The sequence below is a fragment of the Ornithorhynchus anatinus genome, chromosome 7 (assembly GCF_004115215.2).
Source record: "Ornithorhynchus anatinus isolate Pmale09 chromosome 7, mOrnAna1.pri.v4, whole genome shotgun sequence".
Classification (NCBI taxonomy): Eukaryota; Metazoa; Chordata; class Mammalia; order Monotremata; family Ornithorhynchidae; genus Ornithorhynchus; species Ornithorhynchus anatinus.
In genome coordinates, this window is record NC_041734.1 from 74,417,405 (window position 1) to 74,435,469 (window position 18,065).

An 18,065-nucleotide genomic window follows, 5' to 3' on the forward strand; every position below is an offset into this window, starting at 1 on the left:
CCCATGACCTCTGACTCCCAAGCCCGGGCTCTTTCCACTGAGCCACGCTGCTTCAATACGACAATATCCCAGTGTTTAGTAGAGAAGCGGCACGGTTTAGCGGAAAGAGCACGGGCTTGGGAGTCGGAGGACGTGGGTCCTAATCCCGGCTCCACCACTTGTCTGCTATGCGACCTTGGGCAAGCCACTTTATTTCTCTGTGCCTCAGTTACCTCATCTGTAAAATGGGGATTAAGACCGTGAGCCCCACGTGGGACAATCCGATTACCCTGTATCTAGCCCAGTGCTTACAACAGTGCTTGGCACATAGTAAGCACTTAAATACGATAATTATTATTCTAGCATTTCCTGCGTTGGCTCCATTTCTATATATATCTCTCTACTCTGTTCACCCGCAGTTTTCCTCTCTCCATATTTCAGTGCTAGTTCTCTTCACTGATGCCTAACTTGGCAATCAACACATGGCTAGACTGCACGGCCCCAAAATATACAAATATTATCAGCTTTCACCCTATTGTGCTTAATAGAAGTCAATATCTGTATATTATACTCTCCACTCTACAATTCCATTATAGACTCAACACCACTGGCCATAAAAAGTATCTTTCTGAGAAGAAGGCCTGTAATAGTAATAATGAAAAAAGGGGGTCATTTTCTCCTTCCAGTGGAATGAAAAATTAAAATCGTTACGGCACTTAGCTCAAAGGAAAATTGGCAAATTATAACAGGAAGAACAAAATATCCGTAGTTCACATTGTGAAAAAGAAAGTAAATAATTTAAGACGGACTGTTAAAGGAGAAAATCCAGTGCTTCCATCAGATAAAAAAAATGAACCTAACTAAAATTCAGACATGCTATTTTATTTCATTTCTTTTCTTGTGCAATCACAGGCATCCATGGAGAACAACAGATGGCTTTAAATGCCATAGCTTTGACGTGATAATCTATTTTTGTCAAGTTTCTGTATATCTTTCAGGCACTTGATGTACAGCCATCTTACTGTAATGTATACGGGCTTTGATTTTTAGAGTATTTTCATCTCTAGACCGAAATTGAATTAATACCTTCATCACTTTCCGAAGTCCAGCTTGATTTTTATTTTTCAACTGAGACACTGTATAAGAGAGCTTCACTGTACTTCCCAAACAAAGCCTTCCCACTAACGCCTGTTGGCCCTTGTCTTTGGAGACCAAGATATTAAAATTTCATTGCCCTGGTTGCATTAGCTAACTTACTCTTCAAACTCATAAAGCTGAAGGGCTACCCAGAAATTTTACAGCCACTATCTAGAAAAAGGTAATGACAGGATAAGGCCCAACACATTGATTACATCCCAGACCTGTTACAACCGCTATGGGATCGGGGTGCAAAGAAGAAATGTACGACAGATGTCACATTCCCCTGGTGATTTAAAGGTCCTGTCCCCCTCTAACTTAATTTAAAAATCAAGTCAAAAATCTAGCTTTGTGGGAAAAATATATTAAGCGGCAGCTTCAAGGCAGCACAATTAAATAACCACAGACCATGTATTAAGAATCTACAGACCAATGCTACCCAAACTGGGAAGGCAGAAAAAATATATTTAATCCATATGACCTCTTGTACGTTCAGTTCTGCCGGACGCAGGCTTTCATTTTGGTTAGAACATTGCTAGGGAGAAAAATACTAATCCGACCTCGTAGGTTTGCTTGGCTACGTTGCGATGAGGTTTTGAAAGAAATGGTTTGTGTGTGTGGCTTCAGACCCGGTGAGAACTGCAATGTGAGTTTTCCTTAATGCAGGGTTTGTCGGAACACAACCCCCTACATTAAAGGAGACCCCTGTTTATATCAGTTTCACAGTTTTCAGAAGGTAAGGGCACATTGCCTTGAACTCAGAATATTTTAAATCTTTCCATCAAACAGCTAAGTAATAGTTTACAGGGTGATTTGGAAAGAAAGGGCAAGGTCAGAATAGGAGGGGCCTTTTCTGGACCTTTCCCCATCACCAAGGAAGTTAAGAAAAAAAAAAAGGGTTACATATTAGGTTGCAGTCTTTTGTTTAAACCTATTTCATCCTATTCTACACAGTCACGCTTGTAGTTCCAGCAACGAATCTGGGAGCACGTAACAATTCGATTCCAATCTTCTGGGACATCCTTCAACAAAATAGGCTAAGCGCATCATCAAAAATTATGGCATCGCCCTATATATATATATATTCCTATATATTGATGACTGTGTTCTGAAAGCGCAGACACAAGAAGATGTGGTTATGGACCACTTTTAAAATCGGCAAAACATTACGGACAGATAATTAGCCTGGAGACAAGATCATGTGCCACAACTACTTGGCAAACTTAATACCCAGCCTGGGATCTCAATCAGCGTCACTGAGTCCAACCCTGTTACTAAATCTGCTACTCCATCTGATGAACTAAGGGAGCACATTGTGCAGCACTGTGAAGTTCAAGTCAACCTTCCATATGGATTCTAGAGGAGCAGCATGGCATAGTGGGATAGAGCCCGGAGCCAGAAGGTCATGACTTCTAATCCCAACTCTGCCACTTGTCTTCTGTGTGATCTTGGGCAAGTCACTTCACTTCTCTATGCCTCTCTTACCTCATCTGTAAAATGGGAATTGAGAATGTGAGCCCCAGGTGGAAGATGGACTGTGTCTAACCAGATTTGCTTGTATCCTCCCCTCCCAGAGCTCAATACAGTGTTGGTATTTGTTGGTATTTGTTAAGCGCTTACTATGTGTAGAGCACTGTTCTAAGCGCTGGGGTAATAATAATAATAATGTTGGTATTTGTTAAGCGCTTACTATGTGCAGAGCACTGTTCTAAGTGCTGGGGTAGACACAGGGGAATCGGGTTGTCCCACGTGGGGCTCACAGTCTTCATCCCCATTTTACAGATGAGGTAACTGAGGCACAGAGAAGTTAAGTGACTTGCCCACAGTCACACAGCTGACAAGTGGCAGAGCCGGGATTCAAGCCCATGACCTCTGACTCCAAAGCCCGGACTCTTTCCACTGAGCCACGCTGCTTCTCCACAGAAGTACACGCTGCTTCTCCACATTAGTACAGTGGATGGCACATACTAAGTACATAACAAATACCACAGTTATTATTATTATATTGTTATATTATTATTATTCTAGCCTGGGACTACCACAGATACCATATCAGAGTTCAACTAACACCATAACATCAAACAGCCTGCCAGTCTCATTCCTGGCATCCTGGCATATTGGTGGGTGGGACAAAAGAGAAGATTAGTTGATTGCGCAGGATAACCAAAGTGCTGCTCCATGGTACGCTGAAATGTGACAAAAGAAATACGTGAAATACACATTAAAGGAAAATCTTCAATGATGTGGAATTGGAGTGGAAAATTAGGGGATAGTAGCAGAAGAAAGATCATCCTGTAGTACAACAATTAGAAATGGGGAGACGGTTTTAGAAAAGAAGGCACAAATGATCATAACAGATCAAAAACAACAGTCCGATTAAAAAAAAAAAATCTCAAAAACTGGGTCTTCGATGAAGTCGAAGGACAGGAGTGTGCCGAGTCTTCCCCCAGCTCCCATCCCTCCCCCAACTAATACTTATAGAATATTAGTGATTGATTGGCTTTAACTGAAGCTATTATATATGCGACTTCTTCCTGTGGAATATTATGCAAATTAGGAAAGGTCCACCTAAAAGAGAATGAATTTTGGTGTGCCGGATCTTCCTAAGCCTTAAAACGGTGATTAGAGAACTCTTGAAAAATTTAAAAGATCATCTAATAGGGAATTGATTAGTTGTGGATTTTTCGGGAGTTGGTGATGGTTTCTGAAGCTCCCAAAGATTAAGATGGGACCCCAGAATTCAGCGCTTCGTGAGGCCGACTGCAACCATAAACTAGACGCTTCTGTTGTAATCGCGCAGAAAATCTTGGAGCTGTCTGCAAAACTGAGGTATGGTTATGTGAGCTGAGATTATGGAAAACGAGGCAGAGAAGGTCAGAAACCGAGAAACAGCCCTCTTGCTTCTGGCAGGAGATTCACTACCAACACATGTGGCTGCAAACCAACTGTGTGACTCCCTCTGCCAGCAATTCACTCAGCATGGGTTCTTCTCTTTAGCATTTTTGCTGAGAATTTAAATTTGATCCACATGCTAATGTACACACATGCCCTGGGTTGTATTCGCTTTTTCCGACTTTCTACAGCAGGTGGTAGAGAAGCATCTAGAGGCTGAAAGATGTGGGAATATAGACATTTGTTTTTATGGTTCTACAATGTGCTGAACTCTTTAGGAATATCATCTGAATAAGGAAACAAACCACAGTCACAAGCAGTTTGGGTATTTCCAGATTTTTTTTTTTAATGGTATTTGTCAAGTGTCACGTACCAGGCACTGTACTACTACTACTAATAAAAGTAATAATGTTGGTATTTGTTAAGCGCTTACTATGTGCAGAGCACTGTTCTAAGCGCTGGGGTATATAGGGTAGTCAGGTTGTCCCACAGGAGGCTCACAGTCTTAATCCCCATTTTACAGATGAGGTAACTGAGGCACAGAGAAGTTGTGACTTGCCCAAAGTCACACAGCTGACAAGCGGCAGAGCTGGCATTCGAACTCATGGCCTCGGATTCCCAAGCCCGGGCTCTTTCCACTGAGCCACGCCGCTTCTCTTCTGCTACTAAGCGTTGGGATAGGTATAAATTAATCAGGTTGGACACCATCCACGTCTCTCATGGGACTAACAGTTTTAATCCCCATTTTACAGTTGGGGTAATGGAAGCACGGATAAATTAGGTGACTTGCACAAGGTCACACAGTACAAAAGTGGTAGATCGGGATTAGAACCCAGGTCCTTCTCTCAGGCCCAGGCTCTATCCACTAGGCCATGCCTGCTTCTCCACACTTCAGCTCTGCATTTGCTACTGCCCTGAGTTTTAAAGCACTGTTTCTTTGACCTTAGGAGATTGCTGTTAGAAAGGCTCAATCCCTGACAATATAGGGAAAAAGGACCTCATTCTCATTCTTTCTAGATTTTTCCACTCAGAAGAGATGCATTAGCTGATCACTCCCAGGAGTTATCATCTTGACTGTCCGGCAGTAGCCAGGAGAAGAGCTTTCTCTAGATGAGGAGCAGAGGAAAGAGCACGGGTCTGGAAGTCAGAGGACCTGGGCTCTAATCCTGGCTCTGCCGGATGCCTGCTCTGTGACCTGGGGCATGTCACTTAACTTAGAGAAGCAGCGTGGCTAGAGAAGCAGCGTGGCTCAGTGGAAAGAGCCCCGGCTTAGTAGTCAGAGGCCATGGGTTCGAATCCTGCCTCGGCCACTTGTCAGCTGTGTGACTGTGGGCAAGTCACTTAACTTCTCGGTGCCTCAGTTACCTCATCTGTAAAACGGGGATTAACTGTGAGCTTCACGTGGGACAACCTGATGACCCTGTATCTCCCCCAGCGCTTAGCACAGTGCTCTGCACATAGTAAGCGCTTAACAAATACCAACATTATTATTATTGTTATTAACTTCTCTGTACTTCTGCTTCCTCTTCTGTAAAACAGGGATTCAGTACCTGTTCTCCCTCCTACTTGCACTGTGAGCCCCATGTGGGACAGGGATGTCTGTCCACTTGCTTTGTTTTGTTTTGTTGTCTGTCTCCCCCATTCTAGACTGTGAGCCCACTGGGTAGGGATTGTCTCTGTTGCCGAACTGTACTCTCCAAGCACTTAGTACAGTGTTCTGCACACGGTAAGCGCTCAATACAACTGAACGAATGAATGACTGTGTCTGATTTGACTAATTTATAGCTACCCCAGCACTGAGAACTGTGCCAGGCATATAATAAGCACTTAAATATCGCGATTATTATTATCCATATTTGGAGGGCCCATGGCCAGCCCTGGACATGGGCAGAGGCAGCTGTTGGATGTGTATCTTGGAAAAACGGGGCTTCCACAGTAGAGATGAACAATTCTTATCCCTGGCAATTTATTCATTTTAGAAAGTTTTCTCGGCTTCACTCCTCCCGGAGACCTCAGTGAGGAGTAGCAGGGGTGGGTGGGGCTAGAGGTATTTAAAACGATTCCAAAGCGGCTGTACTTCTAATCAAAGCTGCTCCCAACCAACTCCATCCCCACAGTAGACACTGTCACTAACACTCCTCAAAACAGTGACCCCACCTGTGTCAGAGGGGGCCTTGCATTAGGCATTGTCAACTGTGGGCTGGAATTGAGTAGGCACTTTTCAAAAACCACTGAATTTTCTAAGAACTAAATTATAAACTCTGTTCTTCTGAAGCAAACCTACTCACTGAGCCTCGTTGTCTTTTCTTCCACTGCCAAACTCATGCTAACATCCTTTTCCTTGCCTGGGATTCCCTCCTTCTATAATTCCAACAGACTTCAGTTCTTGCATTTCCCAAGCCTTACTGAAATCATACTCCCAATTAATTTCTAATTTATTCATCTATCTCCACAACTTCCCCTACAGCACTTCTGTGCCATCTACCCAACTGTGCCCTTCCAGTCTCCCAAAGCACTAATGCGCACATCTTACCTGCCATATAACTTTAGCCTTAACTCATGAACATATCCCCTTCTTCCTTCTATCTGTAAATTCTTTAAATTTCTGTCTCCCCCATTAGATTGTAAACGCCTCGAGGTGAGGAATCATTTCTATGAACTTAACTGAACTGTCCCAAGTGCTCAATACAGTGGCCTGCACAGATTGATTAATGTCTACTAACTCTATCGTACTTTCACATGTGCTTAGTACACATTAGTCTTTCAATAGATATCAACAATAGATTGATCCCCTTTCTAAATAGCACTTTACTCTCCAAAGCACCTGGTAAATCAATCAATCAGTCACTGGGATTTATTGACCATTTACTGGATGCAGAGCACTGCACTAAGCACCTGGGAGAGTACAATAAAACAGAGTAGGTAGATACATTCCACATAATTAAACTCCTGGGTTAAATTGGCTATACTGGTATGAACCACAATGATTACTAGGCAGAAACGGCAAATGACTTACCAAGGGCTCCCAGAAGCAGCCAGTCAAGGGACTGATGACTACCTTGGATGGAAATGAAGCAAACGTAAGGCCTTTCGAGTTACATTACAAATCCAGGTAGATTACACACGGCTTTGTGAGCTGCTCTGTAATTAGTGTGTGAATCTCAAAAGCCACTGAACCAACCCATGGTGAACTCGTTCACCAGGACTCGAGAGATTAGGTTGTTAAAAAGCTTTAAAATCCTTTCAATGGGTAAATAAACTGAGGGAATTCAAAGCCAGCCTATTTTTGACTTATACATTATTTTTTCTGCTTTCTCATCAATACCCTTGAGTCAGCTGGGGGCTCTCAAGAGTACTTCATGGGTCATCAAAGGAGTAAATCCCAATCCTGGAAAATGTGAACATTAGATCTCCACACTGATCCCATTTCAAGGGTTCCCTGGATTAAGACTAGCCTACAATATGACAGCGAGGAACAGCATGACCTAATGGAAAGGCCACAGGCCTGGGAGTCAGAGGACCTGGGTTCTAATCCCGGTTCTGTCACTTCCCTGTTGTGTGACCTTGGACAAGTTTCTTAATTTCTCTGTCTCTGTTTCCTCAGCTGTAAAATTCAATGCTCGTTCTCTCTCTTATTTAGGCTGTGGGTCTCCTGTGGGAGAGGGACTGTGACTTGATTAACACATACCTAAGCCAAGAACCCTGTTTGACACATAGTAAGCACTTAACAATACTATAATAATAATGATAATGGCCACCTGGGGTTGCGAAGTATATAGATTAATGATTTATCCTACCCCAGCATACATCTGCCCAGACTCTAACATTACGGCTGAGCGGTGCGCTAACTAGGTTGTTAATGATAATAATTGTGGTATTTATTAAGAGTTTATTATGCTCAGGCATGGTACTAAGCACTGGGGTAGGTACAAGATCATTGGATTAGACAAAGTCCCTGTCCCACATAAGGCTCACAGTCTTGATCTCCATTTTACAGATGAGATAGGAGGCATAGACAAGGTAAGCAACTGGTCCCTTCCCTACTTTTTCCTGTTTATCAAAGCTTTCCTATCACCTCTGCCCACACCCTACATCTTCCCCCCGTCTCCAACAATATTCTTTCCCCACAGCATAGCTTTTGAATATGTGACTTGCATACAGTGCTCTGCACACAGTAAGTGCTCAATAAATACAATTGATGAATTAATTGACTTGATAGCATACTAAGGATAACATCAAACTCCAAGCTTGGTGAATTTAGGCTTACTAAAGCTATACAAGAAGAGATACTAAAAGTAAGGGAATGTGCCTTTTCATTTAACGAGGTATAATAATAATAATGATTTGTTAAGTGCTTAGCCTGTGCAAAACACTGTTCTAAGTGCTGGGGGGGGATACAAGGCGATCAGGTTGTCCCACGTGGGGCTCACAGTTTGAATCCTCATTTTAGAGTTGAGGTAACTGAGGTACAGAGAAGTTAAGTGACTTGCCCAAAGTCACACAGCTGACCAGTGGCGGAGCAGACATTAGAACCCATGACCTCTGACTACCAAGCCCGTGCTCTTTCCACTAAGCCCCGCTGCTCGTCTGCCCTCTCTGGAATTTAATTTTAAACAGTCACAAACTGAAGCCTTGAGAACTAAAAGGTGTGGATAGCTCAGAAATATTCTGGAAACATTAAAAGGTAAATTCTCTAACATTTATGGGCCCCTGCATTTCCTTCGCATTTTAGCAAAATCAATACCAATTTTCTTCTAAATCCTAAAATCTGAGGAAAAGAATTCACCAGATTAGATATAGAATTCCACACAAAAAATATTTGCAACAGTGGCACGACTCTACTTTGGGCAAGGCACAGAAATAAGCTCTTGGAAAAGTTCAATAGTAAGTAGACACTATTGCCGCCCTCAAAAACCTTGCAATTCATTCAGTCGCATTTACTGAGCACTTACTGTGTGCAGAACACTGTATTAAGGGCTTGCGAGAGTACAATACAACAATAAACTGATACATTCCCTGTGCACAACGAGCTCACAGTCTAGAGGAGGAGATGGACATTAATATAAATAAATTACAGATAAGTTTGTACATGCTGAGGGGCTGGGAGGGGGAATAAATAAAGAGAGTAAGTTAGGGAGACACACAAGAGAGGGGAAGAAGAAAGGAGAGCTTAGTCAGGGAAGGCCTCTCAGAGGAACTGTGCCTTCAATAAGGTTTTGAAGGTGGGGAGACCAAATGTCTGTCAGATCTGAAGAGGGAGGGCATTCCAGGCCAGAGGCAGAACGTGGGCAAGAGGTCGGCAGCGAGATAGATGAGATTGAGGTACAGTGAGAGCACTGTACTAAGAGTTTGGAAGAGAACAACATAGTTGGTAGACATTTCTTGTCCTCAACAAGGTTACACGGTAAAAGAGGAGACAGATAGTAATATGAACGATTTATAATATATAATTTATAGATATATACGTAAGTGCTGTGGGGTTGAGGGTGGGGCAAATATCAAATGCCTAAAGATAATGCATCTGAGTTCATAGATGACTACTACTGAATGAATGAGAAGGAAGAAGGAGCTGGGGAAAAGAGGACTTAATTGGGGAAGGCTTCCTGGAGGTGATATGACCTCAATAAGGCTTTGAAGGTGGGGACGGTGGCGGTCTTGCATATATGGCGGGGGAGGGAGTTCCAGGCTTGGGGGAGGATGTGGGAAAGGGGTCGTCGGTGAGATAGACAAGTTCCTGAGTAAGCACAATGAGTAAACTGACGCTAGAGGAGCAAAGTGTGCGGGCTGGACTATAGGAAGAGATCAATGAGGTGAGGTAGGAGGGGACAAGCTGATTGAGTGCTCTCAAATTAGGGCCGTTTATGAGGCTTTTTCAACTCCCTACAGAGGCAGTCCTAGGAATGAGGTGTACTGATGGTTGTTACTAGGCACCACACTGTAATGGGAAGGGCATTTATGGGCCAAAAGAGGAATGGGGGGAAGGTGATCTCAGCTGTTGCCCATTCTCTTTCTCTATTCCAATTCCCACAACACATAGAAGGCACCTTGAAAGCATATGACTGGGAGGGAGAAACAGATGTCCACGACCAGCAGCCCCTCTGAAATGTTTGGTCAGAGGTGTACTATCAAGTTTTACGCTTCCTTTGATGACAGCTCCACCGAGGCATCACATTTTTCCAGAGCCTCTGCACTCACAGCCAGACTAAGGATGACCTTGTTTTTGCAAAAGGAAAGCAAGTCAAAATATGGGTTTCCTGGATGGGACTACAGAGGTCACGTCAGGCAGAGATGTGAATGTAAATGATTTGATCACTCATTTGTCAATTTAAACCAATGTGGCATTTTCCAGGGCTCGGCAATTCCGTTTCCTTCTCCAAGAACCATCTTACCTCAGCATGGCCCCAAAACCCTTCTTCTTGGCTTTCTTCTCAGGGTCTTCATTTTCTTCTTTCCGTTTCTTCTCTTTCACTTTTGACTTGCTCTTTTCCTTTTTCTTCTCCTTTTCTTTGTATTTTTTGTTTTTCTTGGCCTTGGCCTCTAGCTCAGTGTTCCCCTGAGGGACTGATGAACAATTCAGGGTTTCTTGACCAGAGTGAGAACTCTTATCAGAAAGAGCATCTGTATAAAGAAAAAGGATCGATATAAACAGTTAGGGGCCATTTATGGTCGGGAAAAACTTAAAAATATAAAATTCTGAACTGTAAATTGAGCTCCAGTATCCTACCCACAGCTTAGACATTTTTGGAGGTGACGGATTAGGAGCTGGTTACTCCAAGCAAGATGTTCTGTAAATTAGGCCCAGAACTATTTCAGTTGTTTATTTGATGATGCAAAAGGCTTGACATGTGGTAAAACACTAATCTTTCAGAAATTTGGCTTGTTAACCTTGATCGGTTCAGAAAACCCACACGCTGGGAACAAACAGTGAGAGTTTATTTTGAGAAGAGGTTCTGGGTACAAATATAATCTAACCGCCTAAAACCAATTAATGCAGTCAGTTCTTGGGATGATGCTGTTCCTAATGACTCGAATAAGAATGTCAAGAAAACCCATACTTAGTGTTCCTGCCCTAAGGATAAATGACAGCTATAAGCTTGTGAGAAATTGAGAGTTTTTTTAATATAGTTTTTACAGTAAATTAAATAGCAACTTAAGTGATACAATTTAATGTTCTTTAAGCCAAAGGGAGAACGAGATCAAGAAAATTAATTACCTTTAATATTAAAAATATAACTACAATATTTAAAGCATTTGGTCCACATTGTTTCCTAGTATTCTTTTGCCGTCAAATAATAGAGACGTCTAATAAGCGGACGCTTGTTATGGGCAGGGAACATGATGGCTAATTCTGTTGTATTATGCTCTCCTGAGAGCTTACTCCAGTGCTCTGCACATAGTAAATATTCGCTAAATACGATTGATGGACTGATTGACGTCAGAAACAATGGCACGGCGAGTAGCATACCTTCTAGGTCTTCTGGTCCATCGTAGGATTTGTCAATGGCTGCTCTGAAGCTCTCGTTACAGCCCCGGCCACGCACCATGTGAGGCCTGGGTCTGTGAAAAGGAAGTTCGTTCTTTCTGACCTCTGCCACTGCAGTCTGCAAGCTCTCCAATGAGCTGGACTTTTTTAGACCCAGGGTAGGCCCAAAGTCTTTGCCAGGAGACTCTGCAAAGTAAGAGATGGAAGGATTCATTTAAATACAAACAAAAAACTCTGAAAAAACACTGTAAGTGCCTTTTGGGCGGGGATCAGGTCTAGCAACTCTACTGCGTTGTGCCGTCCCACATGCTTAGTACAGTGTTCTGCTCAGAGCAAGTGCTCAATAAACACCTTGGATTGATTGGTTGATAATCATAGGAGCAGCAGCCTGTATTAAGCACTCATTTTTTTCAAATGGCATTTGTTAAGCACTTACTACCTGCCAGGCACTGTATAACAATAATAATAATAATAATGGTATTTGTTAAGTGCTTACTATGTGCCAAGTACTGTTCTAAGTGCTGGGAGAGATACAAGGTAATCAGGTTGTCCCCTGTGGGGCTCACAGTCTTAATCCCCCTTTTACAGATGAGGGAACTGAGGCACAGAGAAGTTTAGTGACTTGCCCAAAGTCACACAGCTGATAAGTGGCAGAGCCGGGATTAGAACCTACGAACTCTGACTTCCAAGCCTATGCTCTTTCCACTAAGCCACCCTGCTTATCAATCAAGTGCTGGGGTAGATACATGATAATCAGGTGGGATACAGTCCCTGTCCCACATAAGGCTCACATTTTAATCCCTATTTTACAGATGAGCGAACTGAGGCCTAGACAAATTAAGTGATCTGACCAAGGTCCCACACAACTGACAAGTGGTGGGGCGGGAATTAGAACCCAGGTCTTCTGACTCTCAGGCCCGTCATAAAGTACAGAATACCGAAGTGATACATTGCCTACCCACAGAAAGCTTACACTCTACCGAGGGAGACGGACAAATAAATATTTATAAGTAGAGTAATCAAAATAAATAAACTGAAGGGACAATATACATGAGTGCTAAGAAAGGTATAAAAAAGTTCATAAGTGCAAGAGATGGCTGAGAGGATGATATGTCACTACAGTTGAGGTCGTATCAGTGAATAAGTGATAAAAGTAGAAGAGATGATCTCTGCCCTCAAGGATCCCACAAGCTTCTTCTTACAGATCTTCTCTCTCTCTCTGCTATTTGTTAAGCACTTACTCTGTGCTAGGCACTGTACTAAGTGCTAGGGTAGATACAAGTTTATCTGGTTGGACACAGTCCCTGTCCCACATAGGGCTCGCAGTCTTAATCCCCATACCCCACATCTGTTCAAGTTAGCTTTTTTAAGGTACTTCGCTCCCACCTCTGCTACTTCTGACCCATTGCATACACCTTCCTCCTTCCTTGGAAGTTTTTCTCCATTCATATCCTGCTGATGGCAGTTCTCACAGTCCTACTGAAAACCCACCTGCTCCAGAAAATATTTCCCAAATAACTTCCACTGCCCTGGTCGTGTCACTCCAACGGTTACTCTTGGCCCTTGAGTATGCTGATTTATGTACTCCTTGTATTTGCTCTTTTTTACTTGTTCTTGCAGTTATTAGTAGCACCCTTATTCGTTCATCATGCTCCCAGATTTTATGTCTGCCTTTTATTCTGGCAGCTCCTGAAGGCCAGGAACCAAGTTTTTGACTTTTATTCGATTCATCCTAGTGCCCACGGTTTAGCACACAGTAGGTGCCCAATAAATACGACTGTACGAATAAAGTATTCTCTTGAACCATAAATGATACTTAACACATCTTCCAGCACGGGATGGACCTATTTCTTATCCTGCTCAGTGTGCCACTAGAACCGATTTGAATATCACTTCCGCTAACTTTATTACATAATTATGGTATTTGTTAAGTGTTTACTATGTGCCAGGCACTGTACTAAGCACTGGGCATGGATACAAGCAAATTGGGGTGGACACAGTCCCTGTCCCACTTGGGGTTTACAGTCTTGCTCCCCATTTTGCAGATGAGGTAATTGAGGCACAGAGAAGTTAAGCGACTTGTCTATGGTCACACAGCAGACAGGTGGCAGAGATGGGATTAGAACCCATGACCTTCTGACTCCCAGGCCCGTGCTCTATCACTACACCAGGTTGCTTCTCTAACTTTATTGAACTCTCCCATGTGCCAGGTGCTCTGTTCTATCCAAAGTACTCGATAAATACTACTCATTAACTGATTTTGTCCCAGTGTCGTCAGGATCAGCTTAAAAGGAAGTTGGAACGAAGTGAAAAATTAACTTTTTATTCACGGTAATGTTGGGAGGCATTACTTTAGAATGTAGGCTGAGTCAGGAACCATGTCCTTTTGAGCATTCTAAATGTACACCCTGGGTGACAAACACTGTTTGATGGTGGCTATTAAGTAGAGAAGCAGTGTGGCCTAGTAGATAGAGCATGGACCTGGCAGTCAGAAGGTCCTGGGTTCTAATCCCACCTCTGTCGCTTGTCTGCTGTGTGATCTTGGCTAAGTCACTTCACTTCTGTGGGCCTCAGGCACCTCAGCTGTGCAGTGGGAATTAAGACATGAGCCTAAAGTGGGACAGGGAATCAACTGTACAATTCAACTGGAATGAACTGTACATTCAGTGGAAAGAGTGATAATAATAATAATAATGTTGGTATTTGTTAAGTGCTTACTTCGTGCCGAGCACTGTTCTAAGCGCTGGGGTAGATACAGGGTAATCAGGTTGTCCCACGTGAGGCTCACAGTTAATTCCCATTTTACAGATGAGGTAACTGAGGCACAGAGAAGTGAAGTGACTTGCCCACAGTCACACAGCTGACAAGTGAAAGAGCCGGGAGTTGAACTCATGACCTCTGACTCCGAAGCCCAGGCTCTTTTCCACTGAGCCATGCTGGCTTGGGAGTCAGAGGTCACGGGTTCTAATCCCGGCTCTGCCACCTGTCAGCTGTGTGATTTTGGGCAAGTCACTTAACTTCTCGGTGCCTCAGTTACCTCATCTGTAAAATGGGGATGAAGACTGTGAGTCTCACGTGGGACAACCTGATTACTCTGTGTCTACCCCAGCGCTTAGAAGCGTGCTCTGCACAGAGTAAGTGCTTAACAAATGCCAACATTATTATTTCAAGGGTTTAGTACAGGGCTCTGCACACAGTAAGTGCTCAATAAATACGATTGAATGAATGAATGACAGGGACTGTGTTTAAACTGATTTGCTTGTAGCCACCCTAGTGCTTAGTACAGTGCTTCGCACATGGAAAGCACTTAAATGCCACCATTATTAAGTTAAAGGAGCTCTTCTATGAGACAGAAAAAGTTTGAAAGTTTATTGTGGGCAACAACAATTTGGAAAAGGCTGGTGTAGTATTATAATTATTATTAGCCCTCAAAAACTTAAGGGGGGTCCTATACACCTTGTTACTTCCATCAGCCTCACAAAACTTACATAAATATTCTTACTCTCTTATTTCCCCTTCCCCTAATGCATTTGTCTCTCACTGTGGACTGTACACTCCTTCTGGGCAGGGAACATGTCTAACCAACTCTGCTGTATTTTCACATACACTTAATACAGCACTCTGCACACACTAAGTGCTCCCAAAATACAATTGATTGTTTTCTGCCTTAAAAGTTGTCTTCTTTCACTTTGTAGTACTTTGCTACACAATTGGCAATCCTTCATGAAGAGTTGTTCATATTTTGGGTTGTGTATTGTACCAGGAATTTTTTTAATGAAAGGCAAAGACTTTATAGGCATTAAATGTTAAATGCAACTTCTCAGAATAAATCCTGCTACCTTTTACACTTTTCATAATTTTTCTCACCACTTGTGCTATCAGAGACACCTATTGGAACACCACAGCACACATTCTTTGCTGTGATCAAACACAACATTTATACAGTTACATCATTTTCGAGATAACAAGCAGATGGAATCCAAAATAGCGACTTAGGTTGAGAAAAAGCAAGGAAGACTCGCTTGTAAAAAAGAAAATTTCCTTCTGAAATGGCCGTGCGGCCAGGCAAAAAGAGAACTGAGAAGGAAAGTTACTTTAAAAATAAATGTTCTTTTCATTCCCTCAGCTTCGTCCTAATGGAGCGGCAATATAATCCGCTGTCTTAAAAGTCATGAAGATATAATGATAATAATTACGGTATTTGTTAAGCACTTACTGTGTGCCAAACACTGGTCTAAGCACTGGGGAAGATACAAGGTAATCAGGTTGGAAACAGTCCCTGTCCCACATGGGGCTCACAGCTTTAATCCCCATTTTACAGATGTGGTAACGGAGGCACAGAGAAGTAAAGTGCCTTACCCAAGGCAGACAAGTGGCTGAGCAGGATTAGAACCCATGACCTTCTGGCTCCTTTGGTTGTACTCTACCCACTACACCAAGCTGCCTCTCTATATCTATCCACCTACATGTCCTGGGAATGACTAAAATTTTCATAGTGAGGTGACTGTCGCGAGTCCCTGATTCATACCAAGCAGGATCTTCCTGGACCAGGGGAGCCTCAGTGACACAGAGTAGAGTTAATAATAATAATAATAATAATGATGTTGGTATTTGTTAAGCGCTTACTATGTGCAGAGCACTGTTCTAAGCGCTGGGGTAGACACAGGGGAATCAGGTTGTCCCACATGGGGCTCACAGTCTTAGTCCCCATTTTACAGATGAGGTAACTGAGGCACAGAGAAGTGAAGTGACTTGCCCACAGTCACACAGTTGACAACTGGCAGAGCTGGGATTCGAACTCATGACCTCTGACTCCAAAGCCCATGCTCTTTCCACTGAGCCACGCTGCTTCCCTAGAGTTCAAACCACACCTCTGATCACCAAGGGTGCTGTGGAAAGTTTTTAATTTAGTTTTCCCAGCATGAAAGGGAGCGACACATACATATACTCACTCACTCACTCCACCACCCAAGGATCTAATAGCAGCCTGTGGTCAGAGGAGCCTGTTCTGCCAACTCTTCTTCTTTATGCTTCCGAGTGCTGCTCTCCTACTATTCATTCAATAGTATTTATTGAGCGCTTACTATGTGCAGAGCACTGTACTAAGCGCTTGGAACGAACAAGTCGGCCACAGATAGAGACAGTCCCTGCCGTTTGACGGGCTTACGGTCTGATCGGGGGAGACGGACAGACGAGAACAATGGCAATAAAACTCCTACTACCTCTGCTCCTCTCAGCGTGCTTCCTTCTTGCTTCTCTGAACGCTCCTACCCCTCTGGGTGTACCTCCAGATGTCCTTTGTGTGCCTCAACACAACCACCATTTATCTGCCTTAGATATGGCAGCTGAGGCTCTACATGGCAGTCACTGATTAGTCCAGGTCCATTATCAGGTAGAACAGGAAGAGAAGGCCACAACTCCCTCCATGCTCACAGGCCAGCAATCACCCGTCCCAGGTAGGGCCCATCAGTGGCTCTGCAAAATCTGTTCCTCGGTGTTGTGAATGGGATCACAAACAGTCTCTAACAAGGCAGCTTGTTGTGGGCTCACCACAGTGATGACCTTAGTCAGGAAGTGGAGTGAACTGAACCGACATTGCTCGTGATAGAACAAAGATACCCTGAGCTGCACGGTTCAGTAGAAGATAGCATCAAAATGACTGTGACAGCAATAGATGCAGGAGCGAACCGGTCAGTGGCATTATGAGTTGACCGAGTCATGTCTCTGACCATGGGGTGGATACCAGTAAGGTAATTACTTGGGAAAAAAAATTAGAAAAAGGCTTCCAACAGATCTGGAAATGAAATCAATGTGGGAGAGAAGATTGAGTAGAGACAATAGGCCAAGAAAACAAAATGGAAAGGGGTGGGATAGCGGGCATTCTCCTTTTTCACCTAAAGGGAAGATAGATCATAAAATCCAATTATTTGAAGGGAAACATAGGGCAGGTAAGAGGATTAGGTGGAAAGTGGCATTGGAAACAAATGAAGTTGAAGTGAAAGAGGGTTGGGCTTCCAAAATAGATAGGAAGCCTTTATAATGACAGTGCTAAGCATGTAGTACAGTGCTGAGTGCTTAGTACAGTGCTAAGCAATTAGTAGAGTGCTCTGTACACAGTAAGTGCTCATTTGGACATTTGATATTCACCCCGATCCCACAGAATTTATGTACATATCTTCATATTATATAATATGAATTATTTATTCCTATTAATGTCTGTCTCTCCCTCTAGAATTATTGCCATTGTTCTCGTCCGTCCGTCTCCCCCGATTAGACCGTAAGCCCGTCAAACGGCAGGGACTGTCTCTATCTGTTGCCGACTTGTTCATTCCAAGCGCTTAGTACAGTGCTCTGCACATAGTAAGCGCTCAATAAATACTATTGAATGAATGAATGAATAGAATGTAAGCTCATTATGGAAGGGAACATGCCTGCTAATTTTATTGTATTGTCCTCTTCCAAGCACTTACTATAACGCTCTGTACCTAGTAAGTGCTCAATAAATACCATCGATTGATTGAACAATAATATATACCATTGATTGACTGACAGCTGATTTGGTCAATGAGGTGCA

General features: G+C 43.1%; 1 protein-coding gene across 1 annotated transcript in view; it reads right to left on the reverse strand.

Moving 5' to 3' along the window:
* Positions 1-18,065, reverse strand: part of PARD3B (par-3 family cell polarity regulator beta) — a 933,574-nt gene that overhangs the window by 340,313 nt on the left and 575,196 nt on the right. The window contains 2 exon segments of the mRNA XM_029068763.2: positions 10,398-10,626; positions 11,474-11,677. Of these exon segments, the coding sequence (XP_028924596.1) occupies positions 10,398-10,626; positions 11,474-11,677 (433 nt within the window).